We start from the raw sequence: 25,009 nt of genomic DNA, 5'->3' as shown, positions 1-25,009 counted from the left end.
AGAAAATGAATGAGAGTGAAATTGAAAGTTTTATCTACCCTCATCTGTGGAGTGAAAAGACACTTTTGTCTTGCATTATGGGACAATGAAAGAGACCACTTGTACTTCAAAGTACTTTTATTTTAAATGGTGAGATCTCTACCATCCCTCAGCACAGTAGTCACTTGTGATGTTGACACATTGCTTCATTCAACAGTTTCCCTCTCAGCCAAGGATTCCGGCCAGGGTCAGGACAAAACTAAGTTTTGTTTGTTTTTAAGGGTTTTACGGCGCTTGCCACACATTAAGGTCATATCAGCGACAATGGAAGAAAATGGGTTAGCAAAAAGTTCTAAAATTACAATTAAAGCACCCAAGAAAAAGGAAGACAAAGGGGAATTGGTTCAAATAGGAAACGTGTAGATTCCATAAGCACATTATCAAAGTACTTAGTTTGAGATCAACTAAAAGTCTCATCCAGGTTCAAGCACAGGTCCCCACTAAGAGGAATACACTCAAATGTTTACAAATCATATGTAAATAAAACATAATACAGTGCATAACAGAGAGATGATATACAAGGAAAAAAATATCCTCCCAAAACTAACTACACATTTGACTGTTTCCCTCTCAGCCAGGGCCAGGACAAAACCCCAGGGCCAGGACAAAACCCAAGTAATCTCATTCCAAGACAAAAACAGATATAAGGGGATAGAAGACACCTTAAGTACCTCCCTGCCCACTTTGGGAGATCAGGAACCCCACCCAGACAAAACTAAGTAATCTCATTCCAAGACAAAGAAAGCAATTGGAAAACATACAGGGGGATAGAAGACACCCAGGGACATATGTTTTGTTTGTTTTTAAGGGTTTTACGGCGCTTGCAACATATTAAGGTTATATCAGCGCCAGTAAAAAGGAAGAAAATGGGATAGTAAAAAGTTCTAGAATTACAATTAAAGCACCCAGGAAAAAGTAAGACATAGGGGAACTGGGAACAAATAGGGATCAGATGTAGATTCCAAGAGCATACCACCAATGTACTTAGTTTGAGATGACCTATAAGTCTCACCCGGACACAAGCACAAAATCCAACAAAGAGGAATACACTCAAATACTTACATTATACATTAAAAATACCACATATAATAATAGATAACAGAGAGATGATTTACAAGGAAAAAAAAAATCTCCCAAAACAATAATTATGCATTTGACTGTTTCCCTCCCGGCCAAGACTAGGACAAAACCAAGTAATCTCATTCCAAGACAAAGACAGAAAGCATGTCGGAAAACAGATATAAGGGGATAGAAGACACAGTATGTACCCCCCTGCCCACTATGGGAGGTCAGGATCCCCACCCAGGCCCAGGGACATAGACTAAGATAGAGGAGTGCAGAGAGGCATTACTCTGCCTTGCCAGTTCCAGCACTATTAATTTGATTTCAAAACATTATAAAAATGCCCCCCCCCCCCCCCCCCCAAAAAAAAAAAACAACAAAAAAAAACACCAAACAAACAAACAAAAAACTATAAAAGAAAAAAACCCCAAAAAACCCCCAGAACATTCACCAAATTTGAAAATCAAAATTTTAATGGTACTGTAAATGGTCCACATATGATTACATACATCCAAATTTTATATCGAGAATGCAATTCTGTATGCACTATTAGTGAAAAAAAAAACACACCCAAACACATAATATCACAAAATATAGTTTAAAGAAGTAAAAAAAAATAGAAATAGTAGACGAATGTTTCTGTTACCCTTTAGAATCTGCAAAGTAATTTTGATTTTAGCATATTCTTGCTTGCTTCTTTGCCTCAGATTGTGTAGATGGGAGGGACACCTAATCTTTTTTTCAACCGAGGGCAATCATTTTTCGATTCAGGGCAATTAATTATTTAGGTGAGTAAAAATAAAAATTCAAGACTTGATCTCAATCAGGCTCCAGAACACCCGTAATATCTGTTTCAATTCATTTCTATTTTCTTGATCCTTATAATAATACATTTTTATATTAAAATTGATGAACAATAAGCTACAAAAATGCACATTACACATTATGAATGTTTTTAAGGGTTTTAGGCCCCTTGCGACACATTTGGCTCATATTAGTATTAGTGCTACTAAAAAGGTAGAAAATGAGATGGTAAAAAAATTCTAGAATTATATATAAAAGCATCTAAGAAAAAGTAAGACAAAGAGGAATTGTTCAAATAGGGACAGAAGTATATTCCAAGAGCATACCATCAATGATCTTATGTGTTTTATGTTTTTAAGGGTTTTACGGCGCTTCCAACACATTAAGGTCATATCAGCACCAGTAAAAAGGAAGAAAATGGGTTAGTAAAAAGTTCTAGAATTACAATTAAAGCACAAAAGAAAAGGTGAGACAAAGGGGAATTGGTTCAAATAGGGAACAGATGTAGATTCCAAAAGCACACGATCAAAGTACTTAGTTTGAGATCACTTAAAAGTCTCATCCAGACACAAGCACAGGTCCCAACTAAGAGGAATACACTCAAATGTTTACAAATCATATAATATAATATGTAAACTAAACATAATACAATGCATAACAGAGAGATGATTTACAAGGAAAAAAAAATATCATCTTCCAAAACTATAACTATACATTCGACTGTTTCCCTCCCAGCCAAGGAACTCTGGCCAGGGCCAGGACAAAACCAAGTAATCTCATTCCAAGACGACAGGAAACAATTGGAAAACAGATATAAAGGGATAGAAGACACAGCATGTACCTCCCTGCCCCCTATGGGAGGTCAGGATCCCCACCCAGTCAACGTTCTTAAATTGAGATCATCTTAAAGTATCAACCAGACACCAGCACAGGATCCCTTTAAGAGAAACACTCAAATTTTCACAATTATGATTTTGAGAGTTTAAAAAAAAATGAGATGATTTACAAGGAAAAAAATATCATCTCCCAAAACAATAATTATGCATTTGACTGTTTCCCTCCCACTCCCAGCTAGGACTCCGGCCAAGACCAGGACAAAACCAAGTAATCTCATTCCAAGACAAAGACAGAAAGCATGTTGGAAAACAGATATAAGAGGATAGAAGACACAGTATGTACCCCCCTACCCACTATGGGACGTCAGGAACCCCACCCAGAAGTATGTGGTAATCTATATTATATTTTGTGATCAAAGTTACCTATGGATCCGACACTAGTCTCGCACAAATAACTTTTTGTCCCATTTAACAGATCCAGCTACTAAATCGCTACGGGGAAGACATAGAGGTCAGAAAAAAATCTCTACAGCATATTTGATCGAAACCAGTCTCTTTTGAGTGTGCTCTGCAAACTGATCGATCAGAACCCGTAATTATCAGAAAGGTGCATTATTGCTCAACAAAATATATGCTTTACTTTTAGAATCAAGTTACAAGATTGAAGTCATCACTGCTCTCTTTCACTTTTAACAACTCTTCTATTATTATCAACTATCTTAAGTCTCAAACAGATGAGATATGAGAACCGCCGTCCAAGCAACTTTCCTCTTGTCAATGGGAATGGTGTGCTCACCTTAGTCATTCAACATTCAAATTATGAAAAATCAACATTCAAATCACGTCAAAGTGAAAAAATCAATAGAATTGTTTCAAAGAGAATAGTATTGATAAAATTTTAAAAAAGTTTGTGAAACTACAGTACATATTATAGCTATTCTATGATTTCAGATATATCATCAAATATATAAAATAAAATACCTTAAAAAAAAAAAAAATCAAAAAAATCTATAATATACAAAAATAAATTAAGTAAAATCAAATAAATACAATTTTACGAATCATAAACACACATGATTTGAAAGGAAGGCCATCTGTAATCATGAATTTCCTTATCATTACACATCATACCTTCAATATCAACTCTCATTTTGAATAATGAAATAATATACTTGTATGTTCACTTACAACAATAAAAGAAAAAAAAATGATAAACAAGTGTAAATGCAATAAATATATATATAATAAATTGAGCACCAAGGCCACATTCACACTCACGCGTACTCCTTAATTGTTATATTTTGTGATTGGAATATAAAAATCTTTTTTTTATATAAAAATTATATATTTATCATGTAAATACAACATACATTCAGTATTAAACTTCCTTTTAATACACTTCATCATCAGCACCACACATCCATTCAATTCTTTGAGATATTCCCTTTCAAAATTCCATTTTTATTATTAAAACCATTTACACTCAGTAATGCATCTTTAGATAAATTTGTTTTATCACCATTGTTTGCAATGAGTTCGTAAGGCATTTTTACAACATTAATTTGTCAATCCTGCTTAGTATATGGGAGTTTTCAAAGTCTATTATTGGCTGCAAAAACAACGTATGACAAAACTGCATTTGGGTTAAACAAAACAAACAAAAAAACAACAAATTTTAAAAATCGAATCCATATGAGTGCCCGGTCTTTTGATTTCATTTCAGTTATATGCCCATTCTCTTTCTTGAGCAAATTGTCTTATTTAACTATCCAGCGATTCAATCCCTGTGACTAAAGGCAAAACCAGTGTAATGTGGTTTCCATGATTAGATAAAAATCTAAAGTGTTTAGGATACAGTGCCAGGCAAAGCAGAAAGAAAAAGGAAAGAAAAAAAATCATCCTGCCCTGACAGTAGATCAAACCTCAGACCTCTGGATTAATTGTAAGACACATCTGACCGAAATTCAGGAGGTTTGAGGTTTGATCCCCATTTAACGTAGGCTGTTTCTGACTGGTAATGAGGTCTGAGATATGATTCCCAGTTCAGGCAGGCTGATTTTTTAATTTTTTTTTTTGGGGGGGGGGGGGGGGTATTTTTTTCTTGGCACTGTTGTTTGCACACCTTTTCCGATTTTTATAACTTTCACCAGAGCCTACTCCCCAAATTGTCACTTTGAGTGATTCGCCAAATTTGAAATTGTTGATAAGAGTTAACTGGAGTTTGTTTGCATATGTTTGTAAAAAGTCAAGATCATTTTGTCAATAAGATATGCAGACTTCTGATTCTGTTGTTACAGTCAAAGCAAGACCAAGAAACATAAGATCTAGATTTGCATAGTAATCAGTTTCTAAATCACATATGATTCGGTCCAACAGATCAAGTTTCTATCATAAATATTATTGTCAAGATTTAATATTAGTATTCTTTTTTAAATGAACAAAGGTCAACATTATATGCATTCTTAATGCACATTTATGAAGCAACGTGTAAACAAATCTAAAGAAATTCTAGCAGATTCACCATACTTCCACAACCTGAAAAAAAAATATTTTAAAAAATTATGATCAGAAAACTTTTACCTGATGGGCTCCAGCACTTCAGATTACAATAAAAATTAAAATGTTAATCTCTCAATGATAATTGTTATCTTTAGCCTCCGAACTTTGGTAAAAATTTAAAATGTGAATGGACATTACCAGCAAAACAAGTGGTGTAAATGCTAAAGATGAAAAGAAAGAGTGAATAAAGGGTGAGAGCATGATTAAATGATTAACGTTAAAAAAAAAATAAAAAAATTCATCAGAGTCATAAGGCTTATGACGTTGGAGTTAATCCGGTATCTGTAGCAATTGAAGATGGCAATGATACATTGTTACCCTTAGAAAAGGTCTTATCACAATGTAATTAGCACAAGGTCTAATAGACCCAGATACGCAAATCAATTGGTGGTCAGGAAGGAGTGGGTGAAGGTTGTGTTTGAAAAAACCTTAACTGTGCCACAATACTTTATCAGACTCCTATGCTTGTGAGACGAGTGTTCTACTGCAGCAGGTGTTATGAGGCAGGATACTCTCCCCCCCCCCCCCCCCCCCCCCCCCTCCAAAAACATAAATTTTCTTTGATTTATCTGAAATTGTAAACTATAAAAATCAAGACTCTGACCACAAAGTGGAACTTCATTCTTCCAGTCTCTCAACTTCCAACTATAAATATATCATTTTAATATGATATCACAATAAGAGCACAACAAAATTTAATGCTAAAATATTTGATAAACATACTATATGTTATTCATAACCATAGCTTACTGCACTTCCAAATTGATCACCGAAAACTTTATGAAAATTCCTACTGTAAGAAGACTATGGTCAAAATGGCCTTCTTGATGCCAAATATATATAAATACATTTTGTTCAATTACTATCAAATAAACAAATGTTAAAGCAACATAATTTCATAAATAAAAAAGGAGTAGAGTGCGGAAGAAAAGAAATTTACAGTAGAAATATAATAACTACTGATTTTACAAAGAAAGTAAGTGTTGTTCTCATAGTCCTCTCCTTAATTAATCTTATCAATCAGGCCATGTTCAAACATTGAGTTTTAATTGAATCTGAATACAGTATACTTTGTGTACAAATCTGACATGAACGAAGGTATTAACACTGCATATAAGTTGGGAAAAAAATTTATAAAATCAGTTTGTCACAAAAATTGGTTAGCTCCACACGTCTGCTGAGTAACGTCCCCTAGTCTGTAGTTTCTTGATGTAGTCCTCAGCGTCAGCTGTGCTCATATTCCCCTCATTCATCAGTATTTTGATCAGCATGCCCAATACCTCTTTGGCCATATTCTTGGCATCTCTGCAAACACAAACAAGGAGAAGTGATAATTGCATCTTGACAAGAGAGTTCAGGTATACATCCTTTCCTCTAAGTAAAATGTTTACAATGCAAGGATATTGACTATTCCTGAAACTGCTGAATTTACCAGAGATTCGGCATGTTTTATAGTCATCCCAGAAGCACAGAGAATTTCACTTTTTGTAACAGAAATAACAAAAGCCCATTATTTGAAGGGAAAATTTGAATAATTAGGGCATTAGCCTAATCTGTGTAGCCACGCATAGTGAGCTGATGTGAGGTGACTTGCTCAAGGTCACACAGTAATGCAGGGAGAGTCAAACTCAGTACCTTCTTGATACAAAGCATTGACCAAAATGCTATGCAGAGCAGCACCCAGGCATACCCATAAATTCTGCTCTTTAACAAATCTTTGGTCCATTTTATTTTTAGTGGAAAAGATTATACCGATTTTATAGTAAAAGTTAAGGTCTAACAACCATAAAACGTATTTATTCCAATACATTTCTACTCTATGAGGGAAAACATAGGAAATTATCAGTTCATTTTGACAGCCACTCTCAACATTGCCCTGAAAATTTGAGTTTCTGATTGTTAAAAAAAGGTGTGCGATATCCTGCTGATCACTCCATTGCCTAAGTAATAAGTTGATTCTAATTTTTATACAAGAAATTGGTATATATGTGAACAGACATGAAGACAACAATCTTGAGGGTCAAGAAGAAATATGGCATCATGCAATTCCACATGCTCATAAAAACAAGAAACTGGAATTTCACAGATAAAATATTTACATAAAGTTATCATTGAAGACAGACCCAAGTGATTCACCAACTCTGATTGCAATTTTTGGCAGAACAAAGTTAATTTTTTAAAAACCAACCAAACAAAATTTGATAAACTTTACCATTTTAAACAGAGGAGAAATATCAGATGCCTGCTTCTCCAGGTCTCATAAATTGGCCATAATTTCTTTGTAATGTCCCTACAGGTATTATGGGACTGCATTTAAACGCTGTAATTCAACACCTTGCTCACGATCTTAACTTAAGGTCTATAAAATCAAATAAATAACTCTCTTGACTAAATCAATACTCACCCACAAATGTAAATATGTCCATTGTTGTTTAGCACATCCCAGATTTCCTTCTGATTTTGATCCAGTAAGTGTTGTACATACACTTTCTGTGCTGTGTCTCTGGAGAATGCTGTGTGCAGTTTGAGTGCTGAATCATTAACAAAGTCCATCATTTCATCTTCGTAGATGAAATCAACTGCTTTGTTACGGCAGCCAAAGTACAGGATGGTGTCGCCTACCACTTTACCTAATGACAAAACACAGACACAATAACGTTCTTAGATTTCATTTAGGAAATAGACTTATTCTACTTTACCTGATGACAGATCAGACACATAAACATTCTCAGTGTTGTTACTGGAAAGACTTCATTTATTGTCCCCTTACACCTTACCTTGTGACATTACATGGACAAAAACAATTAGCATTCTAGATACTCATACACGAAATACACTTCATTTATCATCGCCTACTGTACCACTGATCTCAATTCATTACCTTTGTCAACATGGTCGACCATAAGCAACTCTCCCAGGTGTTTTTGATAATGATAAAGAAATTCATGATAGTAAATCGAACGATATATTTATTTGTAATGACAATAATGTGGAAAACGAATTTAACAATGAATAAACAAATCATTCTAAGGGTGATCATGAGAAGATTGTAACAGAAGCTCAGGAACTACAGGTGGGTGGAAGTGATACAGTGATAAATGATAATGATAATGATGGTGGTAATTTTTACTCCATTCACATCCAATGGAAGTAAAAGTGAATGTATTGTTAGTTTCTTGATGTGATTTGTCATGAGTTATGTTTATTTATTTTTTGCCACCCCCCCTCCCTCCCCCTATTCTTGATTCTTTTGGAACATATATGCTTCTCTACACCCCTAAATCTTTTTTATCTGCATTTTCTAAGTAGCCAAAATTATAACCATTTCAACACTATGTGATCAAGTCGATTATTTTTACATCCCTGTGAGGCAAAAATAATGTAAACAATATTTTACACATTCTACCCCATGGTTGTTGCATAATATCATGAAAAACACACCATAGATATTTCACATGCATCTAACTACGTATTTTACTGTCTATGTTCAATAATGAACATATATCTATATAACTTGTAAAAGTTTTACTATTTATATGGTGGCTACAGCTTTTTTCTAAAGCTAATACATTGTTAAAAAAACTGGCTTAATCCACTTTCCGTCATCTGGTGGTGGAAATGCAAATTTCACCTCAGGGTTGAAAGAAATAAGTAATGATAATAGATTCCAATACAAACTCAAATTTCATTACACACCTCTTAAAGAAGAGAACACAAGGATCTTGATACTAACAACGTTGAGTGTACAGTTTTATAATAAAATAACAATAATAATAATAATAATAATAATAATAATAATAATAATAATAATAATAATAATAATAATATATAATAATAATAATAATAATAATAATAATAATAATAATAATAATAATAATAATAATAATAATAATAATAATAATAATAATAATAATAATAATAATAATAATAAATAATAATAATAATAATAATAATAATAATAATAATAACATCAATAATAATAACAACAACAACAAAAATAAATCTATACTGCTCTAATTCCATTAAGTCATGCTTTAAGGCAGTTTGACAAGCAAAGAATAAAAATAAACTTTTGCTTGAACAGTTCAGTTATTAGATTTGGCTTCAAGGAGAAAAATGCAATATCATTATCAATAAAAGGCTCTCTATACAAATAAATTACTAATTCTACCATTACTTGATTAATAGTCTCCAGCCACTTACCCTCTTTTTTGTGCCAGGCTCTCTCCTGTATAAATCCACGGAATGGAGCCAATCCCGTACCTGGGCCAATCATAACAATGGGAGTTGAAGTTTTGAATGGGAGGCGGAATTGGGACTTGCGGACATAAATGGGAACTCTGATAGGATTCTGTTCATCTCCTGTGGGTATTTTAGTCTTCAGCCACGAAGTACACACTCCCTTCCTATGTCGTTTGGTTGAAGTTATGTAGTCCACAAGGACAGCCGTTACATGAATACTCTTGGGGTACACCTGTTAATGATGAATTCAGTTTTAAAACATTTCACCAATATTATCACATCATTATTTGTATAAGAAATAGAACATTCTTGACCCTTATTTTAGTGATAGATGTATCAACCTGTAAAAGATAAAAATATGTTTCTTAATGACAACAGATCTCCTGTGTGGTGTACCGGGTCCCTCAACAGAGATGGTGCAAGAATAGCCCAATGCCAACCCAGTGGGTCGTAAAAGGCGACTAATGGTGTGTGACTCCCCCTTTTTGAGTCACCTGGTCCTCCAGATTGGGGGTTGTCAAAGGGTTAACACCCCTTCTGTAAAACTCAATTTGTTACAGAAACACAGGATGTGGAATGTTTGCACCAGGTATGAATCAGGAAAAAGCTCTCAAGTTGTGACAGAGATGAGTAGACACAGACTGCATATAAGTAAGTGAAACCCAGTGGATACAATCCGGACAGAAACAACTCAAGTTTGGGGAGAAGATTTTATATTCAGGGAGAGGGGATGGGATTCATACACAGGGAGTAGGAATAATTCTAAGCAACTTTGCCCACTGAGAGGATGGGAACAACACGGAAAAAGGATCGTCATAATGTCATTTACAACATGGAGTAAGAATATCAACATAAACATTGCACAGATCTATGCCCCAACAAATGACGCAACAGAAGAGGACAAAGATAGATTTTATAGTCTGCTACAAGTCATTGATACGTTGTCGAGGAAGGACATCAACATATTGATGGGAGATGCCAATGCTAAAGTGGGACAGGATAATGTATGCTATGAAGGTATCATGGGATGTTTGTTTGTTTTTAAGGGTTTTACTGCGCTTGCAACACATTAAGATCATATCAGCGCCAGTAAAAAGGAAGAAAATGGGATAGCAAAAAGGTTCAAGAATTACAAATAAAGCACCCAAGTAAGACAAAGGAGAATTGGTTCAAATAGGGAATAGATGTAGATTCCAAAAGCAAAATATCAAAGTACTTAGTTTGAGATCACCTAAAAGTCTCATCCAGACGCAAGCACTAGTCCCCACTAAGAGGAATACTCTCAAATGTTTACAAATCATATATAATATGTAAACAAAACATACTACAGTGCATAACAGAGAGATGATTTACAAGACGATAAAAACATCATCTCCCAAAACCAGATATTTGACTGTTTCCCTCCTGGCTAGGGTATCAGGCCAAAGACAGAAAGCATATTTGAAAACAGATATAGCGGAACAGAAGACAGTAAGTGCCTCCCTGCCCGCTATGGGAGGTCAGGAACCCCACCCAGTATCATGGGCCGCATGAAAGAGATGAAAGACAATGGTGAGAGATTTGCAAATTTTTGTGCATTCAACAGTTTGGTGATTGGAGGATAAGCGATTCCCCATAAAAGGAAACACAAGGCACCAGATGGTATGACAGAGAATCAAATCGATCATTTTTGTATCTCCCGAAGATTCAGACGTTGATTAGAGTATGTGACAGTACGGAGAGGGGCAGGTGTTGGATCAGACCACCACCTGCTATTGGTTAAGCTTAAGCTCCGACTCAAAAAAACATGGGACCAGATCACACACAAGAAGAAAATTTCAGGTGAATGCACTAGATGGGGAAAAGAATGACCAGTTCAAACTGCAATTGAGTAATAAATTCCAACCTCAAGCTGATTGAGGAGGACATAGATGTAGAGTCACATTGGGCAAAGAACAAGGAAGTCTACATAACTTGTCACGAGGCATTGGGTCCATGAATCATTAACATATATACAATAATATGAAGTAGATACTAATTTAACTATTTATCCAGGCTTTGAATTACCTTGGGAGTGGACGAGATAGAGTAGAACCTTGGCTGTAGCCTTGGCAAAAGTTCACATATATGATCGAGAGGAGGCTGAAGGGATGGGATATCTTCAAGGATGGCAAGAATATCTCGTTTGGCTTCATGCACCCATTGCATGTATAATTTCTGATGAAAAAGATAGGGACACATTTTTTGAGATGCATTTGTAAAGAAAACAACAACAAAAAAATCCAAAAAAGGCACATTATAGAATCATTACCTGAAATTTCATGGAATTGAATCATAATCTAAGATATGAGAAAACCAATTGGATCTTGTTTAAAAAAAAATGCTACACTTAGTCATAAAGCAAAATGGGGGATTGACAGATCACATCAAATTTTGAAAATTACGTCAAAATCTTCGGGCAAATTTGAGGTGTGTTTATTAAAGCATAAGTCAAAAAAATTTTTCTCAATTAATTTTTCAGAAATTTTGTGTACAGAAAATTTAATAAGTTGGTTTGATTAGGATGAAATTACAGACTTGCACCAGGTATGGTCCGGCGGTTACAGGCTAAACTTTTCCAATTTTTTTTCTCACACCCGATATAAATTATGCCAGAAAATGTTTGGCGTCTTTTAAACATTCCTTCATTAGCATGAAATCATTAAAATAATAATAATGAAGAAAATAAAATTAAATGAATAAAAAAATTCATTTCATGAAATAGCAATAATTATTTAAAAACAAAAATGTATAAAACAATTCAATGAAATCTATTAAGTTTCCATGAAGTCTTTAACATAAAATGAGCCCTACACCTAAAACATATACATATATCAAAGACAAGACATCAAAACAATAAAGAAATTATATTCAGAACTATTAGAGGAACAAAAACAAATCCTACCTTTCCTTCCTCCGTGGCATGTGTCATTGTGGTCAAAAATTCCTTGTCTTTTGGGTTGTCTGTGTACTCTGCGAGTTCCCCAAGCACGTGAGTGCGTGGAGGAATATTGATGTCTACATAGTGGCTCAAGGCTGTTCGATAAGAAGTGGGGCAAGGGAATGGGTGCTTTTTGCTGGCATCCTCTGTAAAACAGGTGGATAAGAGAAACAGAACAAATCAAATTATTTGAAAAAGACTGGTGTAAATATATTTGGAAGGAAGACATTGTATGTATTATTTTTTTTAGATTCTGAGAAAAAATTCAACATATAATAATCCCAATAGGTTGGGTGAAACATTCACAGAAAGGCAGACCAGCTACAGACAACTAACAAAAAATCTAATTTTCTTCAAAAACAACTAATTCGGAAAAAAAAAAATCTTTATCAAACCCATAAGCATGGGTGAAAGTTACTCAATGATATTAATCCTGCAAAGGCAGGTGCTCAGAAAAAAAAATCCTGCAACTACCAATAAGAGGAAAAAACAGAAGTGCGGTTAATTATATAAACTACAGTAGTGATCCAGTTGCCGGTTTTTTTCATTTTCGAATTCCGGCCAGACAAAAAAAAAAACGGGAGACCTCTTTTTCAAAAATAAAAATCCGGCCATGCCGGATTTTTCCGGCGAACTTTCACCCATGCCCATAAGGTATGGTTTCCATTATTTTTTCTTTTAAATGCTCAAAAATAGAAGCAGTGTGTTCAATTAAGTTCAAATCCATGTCTGAGTAAAATAGCAACTCTTTCACTAATATATATAATATTTCTCTATAATTTGATTGAAAAATCTTAATCTTGAGACAAAAATCCAACGTTGGCCATTGGTCAACAAAAGATCTGTACATACTCTCAAAATCTGTATAGATGGTCGAAGTAACAATCCAATCAGAATATATTTCATTTCATTAACCCAATATATTGCACAAATTGCCTTGTTACAGTTTGTTAATTGCATTGAATATAGCATAGTATGATTATCAAATTTATACACTCCGCAAAAACTTACCATCAACATTGTTGAGTGTAAACACTGTATCTAGATCAACATTGAGTCGTTTTCCAATCTTCTCAACAGTCTCCAGGTTATTGATAGGATAAATTGCCACATGATCTCCTGCTTCATACCTAAAGAAAAAAGCATACAAAAGTATTAGCTATACACATTTAGAGTGCACTTGTGATACAGCAAAACCTCAGATTCAACAAAAACTTTAAAAAACCCGGTTTTTATTTCTATATGACATTATTGAAGTCAACTCATATTAATAGAGTTCATAATCACACATTTCAGCTACAACGAAGTAACCAAAATCCGAAGAGCATTCCCACTGGAGACTTGAATAAAATTATTTTTTCATCATTTCTTGAGTTAGAGAGCTTTATTACACACCTGCCTTTTCTGGTAGACCGCTTTCATACTATGATATACTAATAATCAGGGCATGGGGGTAGAGAGGGAGCAATGTGTGTGTGTGTGTGTGTGTGTGTGTGTGTGTGTGTGTGTGTGTGTGTGTGTATGGCAAGTGGTGATGTGACATTCACATCGCAATGGGATGATTTTGTTTGATGATTTTTGTTTTCTTTGCAAATGAAAACGAGCAGTGAGGTGTGAAGGAAAATGGAACTCATGGGAGTGAGAAGATTACATTCCTGAGACGATGCGAACCATGGGGGAGGTGGGGAGCGGGGAATGGGGTGAGGGGGGAGATGACCCATTTGATATTTATTGAAAATGTCAGTTTGGTTTGAAAAATATGACTTAGCATTTAATTCCCATACATCAAAGAAGTAGTTATTTTTTTCTCAGAGAGGTATTTTACATGAATTTATTTTCATTCATGAAAAATAGGATTTAGTTTATGATAGTTAATTCCAAGGGTTCAAATTCATGTGCTTTAGGCTTTGAATAACATACAATTGATATTTATCTTTATTCTTCATCTGGGAGCCAGTGTGGTATAGCAGTATGGTCTTTGCTTCTTATCCAGAAGGTACAGAGTTCAACCCCCATCTCCTCGCCCTACCTCACTTTGCTGCGTTGTACTGCAGATGACACCTGGGTTACTTCAATCTTTCCATGGATATAACCGCCATCCTATAAATCATTCTTTGTGTGTTCTCTCAAGCATATAATGAACTTATTTTATAAATTGTAAAGAAATAAAATTACAAGGCCGCTGTTATTGAAACAGACCCTTAAGTAGAATTATTTGCAGAATAGCACCCCTCCCCCCATGCACACACCCCAAATAGCAGGGGAAAAAAGAAAGAAAGAAAACAAAAATACATAGCTGCCAACTTTTCAAAAATAAAATAAGGAACGCCCCCTGGGATGAGAGGATGACGAATGCCCCCCCCCCCCCCCCCCCCCCCCCCCCCCCCCGTTATTGAAACAGCCCCTAAAGTAGAATTATTTGCAGAATAAGACCCCTTCCCCTGCCAAATAGCAGGAAAAGAAATAAAGAAAACAAAAAAATAATACCTGATTTTGGAATCAGAGATGTCCAATTCAATATGCATACAGGAACGATCACCTCCTTTGTGGAGTTCTTTGTTGACAGTAATTGGGGCCAAGAATGGATTCTTGGAATCATAAGGACTGGGGAAGCAAAGTTAAGTTTTAATGAGTTTTTCTTTTGATAATTTCTTTGCATTAACGCCTATCCCAAAAGCAAGCATGTATGTAAAAAGACAATGCCATTCTTTTGAAATACATGTTTATTATGATCATATTAAAAAAAACAACCATTGATCATTTATTTTCCTTTCATCCAAAACTGACCAAATTAACATTTCCTTTCAATGATTAATTCACCATTTCAACTCTAGAATAGTAAAACAAGCAATCAAACCAGTTACAAATAGGTGACAACCAGTCCATTGCTTACGGTTTCTGATGGTTGAGTGAGCCCAATCTGGCCACTTCTCCCTTAAATATTTTCTCCCTTGGAAATTCATCAGAGACAGTCTCTAAGGTGTATTGACGGGCACTGAGGACAACAAATAAAGAAATGATCAAAAATTACCTTCTTTCAATATGTCTATAAAATAAATTTACTCCAACAATCAATTATGTATCCTTTCAATTATTTCCAAAAGGAAAACATTAAAAAAAACAAAAACAGTTATATTAAAAACATCTAACTTTTGAAACATGACATTTATCTATACTTTTAAATATTAAGCATAGAATTGCATAAAACAACAAATACAATGGAAAAGAAAAAGAAAAGAAATTTGAAAATTGTAATTTACTTTATGTCCTCTCCAGTTGCTTCCACTCCAAAATGTGCACAAACAGCTGGCCAGAAACCCTCCTTCCATGTTACAAAGTCTTCCTCTATGCTGGAAATAAAACAAAACCAAAAAAAAATTAATTTTACATGTTAAGAAATTTTTCATTAAAGTATGTATTCAATCATTCATTCTTTTCTCTAGTTGTTCTAAGGTAAGCGGACTGGACTGAAATTAATATATATTGCTAATATCTCATTGAAAGTTTAGAAGACAGTTCTACCGTTTTATGTTGTAGGGAGGACCAGTTACCCATCTTTCCTGATAAACAATACAAGCAATCTAATGTGAATACTTTAGCTATGATCGTATACAAACTCTTCATTCAATTCAAAGTATATACTGCATTAATTGACAACTATTTCATAAGACTGTTTGAAGATAATCTATCCTCCATAATTTTAACTAAGTAATGAGAAAAGGCTGTAATATACTCAAACGGTTCAACTTAAAAAAATAAATAAATGAGTGTATGACTAATCTTACTTGGCATCATCATCTCCAAGACCCAAATCAAAGACTCGTTCAGCACCAAGCTCCTCCAAACGCTTGTCCACATATTTGCCCATGTAGTTGTAATGTTCATATGTCTTATTGCCCAATCCAAATACCTGGTGGAATAGAATAAAATCAATTGTCGTGAGAAGTGTTGTAAGCTATAGTTTCAGTGAGAATAAGGGAAATAGAATCTATGATGGGAATCTGGTATCTATCTGATCCAAGTAATTTTTAAAAATTTGATGCAGTGTTATAAAAACTTGACTCTTCAAAGGCACAAAAGCGAATATCTATCATTTTGAACCACATAATTTAAAGTCATAAATCCTTACTATCAATTAAGTTTGCTGAGAATTAATCATGTTTATCCTCCTCAACATAAGTGTTTAGATATTTATCAACCACTTGAACAACAGTGCTTCTTGTACAGTAACAGCTATGTCTCAATGTATAAAGACAAGGATTAGTCATCACTTACATTTTCATCACAATGTACATCTTTCTAAAACCCAATGAAAATATATCTAAGAGACAGTAATATGTTAATCAACTCTGTCATAAAAAATACACAGAGGCTGACTTACAGCATATTTGATACCAACAAGATCGCACTCTCCATTGTTCAGATATTCGTGGAACTCCTGTGCATTGTCTGTTGGGTCTCCTTCACCATAGGTGGCCAAACAGAAAATCACTAGGCATCTGTCGATCTCTGAAAGCTTTGGAAGGTCCTCCTGATGGATAAAAATTCAACAAGTGGTTTAACAAAATGTGATAAATGAAGGGGCAGTGAAATTACATCTTATTCCATGTATATATCAAAGAGGAGGAGAAACGTATTTTTCATTGAGTAAAATCACTTTATATACTTATTTCTACTTATTTATTTCGAGCTCATATTTAATGAAGGTTAATGGAATCTTTTAAGATCAATTCCTGCCAAGCTGTATTAAGTACTTTTTTTCAAATTACAGTAATAAAAGGGACTGGAGGGAATCTGATAAATGCCTCTTTAATAATCATATCTAATGAACCATAATCACTAATTATAATTTAGGGAGTACCAACCATATCACATTCTTCAGGATCAGCAACCATGCCTTTCATTCCATATCGTGAGGCATCTTTAGCAAGTCGATTAGCAAACTCTTCAGCTGTTCCTGTCTGTGATCCATAAAACACTATCACATTTCGATTCTGTAAAGAAAGCAAAAAATGTTACTAAATATATAGCTAACTTCAATATTATCTAGTCCTTTCTTTTTTATTAAGAAGTTGAACAGGTTTTCTTCAGGTTTGCCCTTTCTTTTATACTAATGTAATGGCTGTTTACCCCTGTCAAATAGGTTTTATTTTCATCACTCCCTGAGGAGTGTCAGCCTGAATGGCACTATTAATTACAAGGAAATGGGACATGTAAGCACAGTTCGCTTAATGACATGTGTTGGAGACATAAAGAGCAAAACAAAATGAAGAAAAAGAGGAATTTCCTTACTGCCAAGTCTCTTTCAAACTGCAAACAGACTTTGAAAGCAAAACTTTAAAGCATTCATACTACCCAAAATCAAATAGAAAATAACCATAATCAACAATAAACATTTAACTGACTGATTGAAGAAAGTGGCAAATATTCTTTACGAGTGATTAGAGGCAACTGACATGAGATTGCACCTGTACTGAAAAAAGAAAGAAAAAGGTATCACAAGTTATTGATCAGCAGTAGATCTGTTCATTCATTTATTTAACACCCAAAAAATACATAAACCTTTGAATTTTCGATTATAAGGTTTACTTAATTACATTATTATGTGACAATAATTTTAATCTTCTACATAGGGGGAAAAGGGGGGGGGGGGGGTCAAAAGAACAAAACTTAACAATCACTATGTTCATTCGCTTACCTACCTCCTAACATCCCTTCATGAACCTTTGAATTTTCAATTATAAGATTTTCTAGGACACTAAACGTAAGATTCTTTAATCTTCAAGAAGTGGGGGGGGGGGGGGGGGGGGGGGGGACCCATGGCCAGAAATTTAAAAAAAAACAACAACAAAATTGAACACTGCCGATTTGTGATGACTGTCTTTTCCAATAAAAGGGGGTTATGTGAGATAAAATTTATTTCTCATTGCGTGAATGAATTTTGCAGCAAATTTGACATGAATGATGTGGATAAATTTTCTTAGATGTCTCCATATTTTTTAGTGGATTTGGTTCTAAAATTAAAAAAAGGAAATAATAAACTAATACATACCTTTATTTTAGAGCTTACTACAAATTCACTTCAACATTACAACATATTTTCTTACCTGATTTTTCATTCGAGTTATGAACGACGCATCACTTGATGCAGACCTTTCTAATACAGGACTGTGAAAAAAATATGAAAGAAATTTTCTTTTAAAAAGGTACAAAATAAACAGTACATTCTCATTTTGCCAAAAAAGTGGAAATAGAAAAGTTTAAGAAAAGTACTCACAACATCCACAAGCCAAATTAAACATACCAACACACAAGACTGTGTGCAACCTTTAATAATAATAATACTAACTAAAGCACAAAAGTGTTCAGTGGCGTTTTACAACAATAATTGTCATTCATTAATTCATTCAGTTCAGTAACATGTCAATTTTGAGAACACATAAACAAACAAACACACACAGATACATTTACACTCACACACCAACATACACACACATACTTACACAAACATTCCTCACTAACACATTAATAATTCATTCTAATAAAAAACATTTGATTGATTAATTACAATGACATTTTGAAAAAAAAAGGAAAAAAAAAGTTTAGATATACAATGGAAATTGACAATCTGAACTTAAGATCAAAATTGGAATAAAATAAACTTAAAATTAAATTTAGATTTAAGGCATATTTTGCGTGCGACACTACTCATACCCTCTGGAAGTTTTGTCTTAAGGTGTTTGTTGAAAGACTGACTATCCCTAATTTAATCCCTTTAACGTTTATTGTCTGAAATATACAATTTAGTAATAACTAATCACTAACAGGTAGGCTGTCTAAAAATAATAAGGAACGCCAATTTCATTCCATCTATAAATCCGATATAAACATTTAAGACACAGAGGGCAGATGTTATGAGCATTTTACCTAAACACATAACAGTTATACGACCTGTTTTCTTTCATTACATTCATGTATACCAACATCCCTCTCTGTACCCCCTCCCTCCCTCCCTCTCTCTCTCTCTCTCTCTCTCTCTCTCTCTCTCTCTCTCTCTCTCCAATAGACACATACACAACAATAAGAGAGATGAAGAAAGAGAGAGAGAGAGAGAGAGAGAGAGAGAGGAGAGAGAGAAGAGAGAGAGAGAGAGAGAGAGAGAGAGAGAGAGAGGAGAGAGAGGAGAGAGAGAGAGAGAGAGAGAGAGAGAGAGAGAGAGAGAGAGAGAGAGAGAGAGAGAGAGAGAGAGAGAGATGGGGAAATGGGAAAAATTAAGAATGCTAACCAATGTATATTTGTCCAATCAAAATACGGAATTGGTGACACTCCCACAAGATCGCTAGGACAAATATAGATGGTTGTTTACAAATTAGAAAATAAATGAAGTTCATGTTACTCTGCTCTTCATTATTTTTTGTTTTTTAGACTGTTAAGTGTGTGTTTACATCAAAGATGTTGGGGTGTGCTAGTGCTTAATAAAACAAGACAAGTCTCCACTCACGTGATTTTCAGTTTTTTGAAATTGGGTTCCTCCTTTTTCTTGTTTCGTACAAAAAACCAGTAGACAGCAAATCCTCCGGCCAGTGAAAGGATAAAAATGTCAGTCATGGAGATGAGACTTTCCGGGGTACCCATCTCTCCGCCTTCAGGTGCGCTCATATCACACTACACAAACACAGATCTGAAATTTGGGAGAATTCTCTGAAAGTAAAAATAGAGAACAACAATCAACAATTTATCAACAATTTCTTTGATTTCAAATATCATCTTGACTTTTTTGTTTATTCAAATTGACAGTTTTACGTTTTACTTAAATGAGTTGCACACTTTTCAGAAACAAAATTAGGGAAATATTTATGGCAAATCTAGGATATGAAGTGATGATGATGATGATGATAATGATGATGATGATGATTTCCCAATAAATTTGAGACAGTGCATAACGGAGAGATGATTTACAAGGAAAAAAATATCATCTCCCAAAACTATCTATACATTTGACTGTTTCCCTCTCAGCAAGGGCATCCGGCCAGGGCCAGGACAAAACCAAGTAATCTCATTCCAAGACAAAGACAGAAAGCAAGTTGGAAAACAGATATAGGGGGATAGAAGACACAGAAGTACCTCCCTTCCCACTATGAGAGAGAGAGAGAGAGAGAGAGAGAGAGAGAGAGAGACAGAGAGAGAGAGAGAGAGAGAGAGAGAGAGAGAGAGAGAGAGAGAGAGAGAGAGAGAGAGAGAGAGAGAGAGAGAGAGAGAGAGAGAGAAAGAGAAATTAAAAAGGAAATAAGCACCTACAACAGAGAAGGAAAAAAAACGAGACCCCCTTGTCCCTCCCCCTCAACAATCAACTAATCAAAGAACACCACATGTCTTCTTTGTCAATTGTGACATCTGGCGCCATTCTGTCTGGCTCGACGTCATAAAACGGGATCGTCACCAAATTTCACGAGACTGAGCACAGGCGTCAAATTATGACACAAGACATAATGGTGATTTTGTGGTTTTGAGGAAAATGTTTGACACGGCAAATTCAGCGGAAAATTTATGAGAAATCCCCAAGATCCCGGAATTCCGCGGAAGATTATCATCACTGGTAAAGAGACTTTTCCAAGGACTCAAATCAACTATGCGCCGAGCGAGGATTGAACTCAGGACCTTCCGATCCAAAAGCGAATGTCATACCACAAGGCCACATAGCCGCACCCACCCACCCTTTTTTTTAAAATAAAACCGTACAAGGCATTAAAAAAAAAAGATGGGGTGGGGATAGGGGGTTGAAGGGTGGCATTGAATATAAACGATTAAGAGCGCTCATTGGTCATTAAGTAGCAATGACTATGAACATTTTTGTTTTCTATTTTTGTAGGAAATACTACTCTTAAATTAAAGCCCTATCTCCACTGAGTAAAAATCTTTTTGAATTTTGAAAATCCATTAATAAAGTTATGCAGTTTCAAAGGTGTCATTTATTTGGATGACTCACAAACAGAAAAAGATACGGAAAATATGGGACGCTTTTTCTGCGTTTTATTCTGGTTTGTGGCTGTATCTCGTTTAATACTTGGAATTAGATATCAAAATTTGGCAATTTTATGGCAAAATTATCAGAAAATATGATGAAGACATCAGAAGAGTTCTAACTTGTACTTGTATAGTTTTAAAGCTGTATGGCTAGGGTCAATTATAACTTTGTTTTAAAATATACATAATATTGATCATCCGAAGTGTAATTTTGTATCTACAACCCATACAAATGACACGAAAAATGCCTGCTAAATTATCAACAATCAGTCCCGTGAGACCATGGCTTATGTTATTTCTAGTATTTATTTGAGAGAGAGAGAGAGAGAGAGAGAGAGAGAGAGAGAGAGAGAGAGAGAGAGAGAGAGAGAGAGAGAGAGAGAGAGAGAGAGAGAGAGAGAGAGAGAGAGAGAGAGAGAGAGAGAGAGAGAGAGAGAGTGCTAATCTTCTACCCCTATGACATAACAATGAAACAATACCTTAATTTTTTTAAAGCGCGCGAAGATTTGTGTCATCAGTCATCGCGAACAAGGTTGCCTTATGGCCACGTGTGGGGCCAAATATATAATTTTGTTTCTTTTATTAAATTTTATTCATCTATTTTTGTCTCAGTGACATTTATCCTAGTCTATTCAATTTTCTGTTTGTTACAATTTAGTTCACTTTAAGTGGGCCAGTCTTAATAGTGAAAGCCATATGATTTTCTATTTAGCCACGTTTGAAGTCGAATTTGGTCAGGTTAAAGTCTGGTCATCTGGCAGCCTTGCCTCGCTCACGTCATTTTCTTGTCGCGCGATGGGGGAGCAAAATGGCCGTCTCCATATTTTCACTCCTTGGAATGCAAATTGGGTTGATGTTTTGTGAGAATACAGGAAAAGTACTTATCATAATCCAATGAAATTTGAAATGTAAATAGAAGAAATGTGCATATATAACCTTATGAGCGACAAAATCTCTCCTCTTTGTAGTTTTAGAAATATTGTACTCCCAAGAGTAAAAATCTATTTTTAATGGTCTTCTGGTAATCGCACGAGTTTTGTCGCTTGACATAATCTAAAATGACCTCTTTTCTAACTGTGTGCCAACTTTCAGTCATATTTAGTGCTTAGGCCACTGGGACCCCCCCCCCCCCCCCCCCCCCCCTTTGGGAGTTTATGCCACTATGTTTTTCAAATAATAGAACTTATTGGCCATACAAATTCCACTGTTACCGTAAAAATAAGTGTCATTTAAGAGAGTTATGGCCCGTTGAAAAAAGTGAGTTGTGTCCCCTTGCAAAAAAGAGACAACATTTCTTTCAAATGCTCTGGAGACTACAATATTAATTCAAATATATGCAAATTGGGTATCAAACTGAAGGAAATTGAATATACTATCAAACTATGTGCACAAGCTTTCAATTTGTAAATATTATATAAATTCACAGAAAGTTGAAACAATTTGTCAGTAATCTCATGAAGTGTCATATCTAAACTTATGGGCTATTTCAGTGTTTTACACAAAAATTATTTTAAATATGGCCAAAAACAGCATGTTCATTAAAAATGTAGCACTGAAGAAAGCTATGGCCCAAGCCTCAACAACAACCTTCATATTTCTCCGTCACAGGAAAAACTAAAAGTGTACGCAACCCTTAAATTTTTCTCCACTTTGTGGGATGCCAAATTCATCATAATTTTCATTCTTTTTAAACATGGTATTGATGTCCAGTTGTCACATTTAAAAGTAAGTTGAAGGTGTGGTAAAAACAATAGATATATCATGAAAAAAGACTAATTTGTTCACAACCCAAGTGAAGCATCATTACCGAAGACTTTTGAACGAAATCGCATTGTTATAATATGAAGAATAATTGATACTCAAAAGGGATTCTTGATTCAAGATGCAGTAAGTACATAAAAACAATATCCTTATGTGTTTTGCAAACATGCTTTACTCTTTAACAGTTTGCACTGCTCACCAATTTATTACATATCCTCACCATCAGTAGCAAAATCCTCTTCGTCCTCTGAAGTATCGTCAAGGAAATCACTGTCAAAGCTATCACTACCATCCTCGGCATATGTATCTTCGTCAGTACTGGTGCAGCTTTCTTCATACACAATTTCCTGCAACTCATCTGGAATGAAAGCATCTTTGAACCACTGTACTTCCAATTCAGTTGCAGAATTTCTCTGCCAACCGTTATCCTCTGGTTTTGGAATGCTAGGATTCTGGCACACTGCATTCCTCCAAATGAGAGTTTGAATGTTGGCTCTTGATATGTGCAGTGACAATACTTGACTACAAGGAGGCATCTGACACAGATCAATTCCACCACTGCATGAGATGGTACCTTTCTTTCCTTTGAAACGCTGGCGAACTATGTCATACCTCACTTTGTTGACACTTGTGCATGAGGTTTTGCCATACAGCTTGCACACAAATGACTCTAACATGAGACAGTCATTACTCGAAACAGCTGCTGATGTTCCAAATCTGGAGAACAGAATTCTAAGATCTTCCTCCTTTTGAAGAAATTTTAGAGCTTTCAGCTTTCCTTGCCCAGCAAAGCAACTTGTTGTGTCACAGCCTGTGAATGCATGGACACCAAGTAATGCATCACACATCTGTTTAGACAAAGTCTTTGCTATCTGAGAGACATTGATTTGTCGCCTGTTGTTGTCACAGCCAGTATCAAAAATCAGGGTCTTTCCAATTGTCTCTGAGAATGAAAGGAGAAGTAAGAAGACATCCCGTGTCTGGTGATCTGACAACAATTGTTTCACAGTTTGGTTGGCAGGAAGCATATTGACAGTGCAGTATAATTCGTGTGTCTGCCTCTTCCTGTGATTAGTAGAGATCTAGACAAGGTACAGCTGTGGTAAATTCATCCGTGTCACTGTAAAGTAAGGTGCATCTCTCTTCACAGACAAAGAAGATTTCCCTGTTTCTCAGTTTCTTTGCATATTCGTTACTTTCCCATTCCTTGATGAGAAACCTGATAAGGGATCTTTTGTTATCAACGCAGCTGAGAAATGATTTCCAACGTCTGGGCACTGTTGTTTCAGATCCTCTTAACAAGTATGCATTATCTTCAGAAGATCATCTCCTCAATCTCTCACAACCTTTGATTGAATCTTCTATGTAAGTATCAGTCACAAAGTGTACACAAGCTGCTTGTGGTAAGGAGGAAAATGTAAGTTTGGCTACTTCACTAAATGTATTTGGGATTGCTGACAGAGTTTGTAACAGTGCATTGCCATCAACAATGTAAACGGTGTTTGTTTTTTTGTTTTTTGCATAATCCTCGAACATTAATGAATTGTCAGGCGTGAGCTTGTGCAACAGAGTTGCTTTGTTGGTCTTCAGAGGTAAACCATCTGATGAAGCCAGCGACCATGGAGTAGGTGTTAGAGGATATTGAAGAACTTTTTGAAGATCAACACTGTGCTCTTGGGACAAAACAAGAAGCTGGCCAAATAAATTTCTTTGTGCCTTGATT

General features: G+C 35.1%; 1 protein-coding gene across 2 annotated transcripts in view; it reads right to left on the bottom strand.

The window, feature by feature from the left end:
• Positions 1–1,552: 1,552 nt before the first annotated feature.
• The window catches only part of LOC144968537 (NADPH--cytochrome P450 reductase-like), a 47,840-nt gene continuing 24,383 nt past the window's right edge, over positions 1,553–25,009 (bottom strand). For both annotated transcript variants that reach the window (XM_078906999.1, XM_078907000.1), the window contains 14 exons: positions 20,003–20,202; positions 18,609–18,669; positions 17,367–17,495; positions 16,883–17,032; positions 16,287–16,411; positions 15,762–15,851; positions 15,395–15,496; positions 14,989–15,105; positions 13,513–13,631; positions 12,466–12,647; positions 11,589–11,738; positions 9,504–9,774; positions 7,705–7,930; positions 1,553–6,605 (listed from right to left, as the gene is read on the bottom strand). In XM_078906999.1, the coding sequence (XP_078763125.1) occupies positions 6,461–6,605; positions 7,705–7,930; positions 9,504–9,774; positions 11,589–11,738; positions 12,466–12,647; positions 13,513–13,631; positions 14,989–15,105; positions 15,395–15,496; positions 15,762–15,851; positions 16,287–16,411; positions 16,883–17,032; positions 17,367–17,495; positions 18,609–18,669; positions 20,003–20,160 (2,025 nt within the window). In that variant the 5' untranslated portion in view covers positions 20,161–20,202 and the 3' untranslated portion in view covers positions 1,553–6,460. The remainder of the gene's footprint in view (positions 6,606–7,704; positions 7,931–9,503; positions 9,775–11,588; positions 11,739–12,465; positions 12,648–13,512; positions 13,632–14,988; positions 15,106–15,394; positions 15,497–15,761; positions 15,852–16,286; positions 16,412–16,882; positions 17,033–17,366; positions 17,496–18,608; positions 18,670–20,002; positions 20,203–25,009) is intronic.

Source organism: Berghia stephanieae, chromosome 3, assembly GCF_034508935.2.
Source record: "Berghia stephanieae isolate SIO BIC M18660-M18661 chromosome 3, UCSD_Bste_1.3, whole genome shotgun sequence".
NCBI lineage: Eukaryota > Metazoa > Mollusca > Gastropoda > Nudibranchia > Aeolidiidae > Berghia > Berghia stephanieae.
The sequence above is the reverse complement of the archived record's forward strand: the minus strand, read 5'-3'. Positions and strand labels throughout refer to the sequence as shown.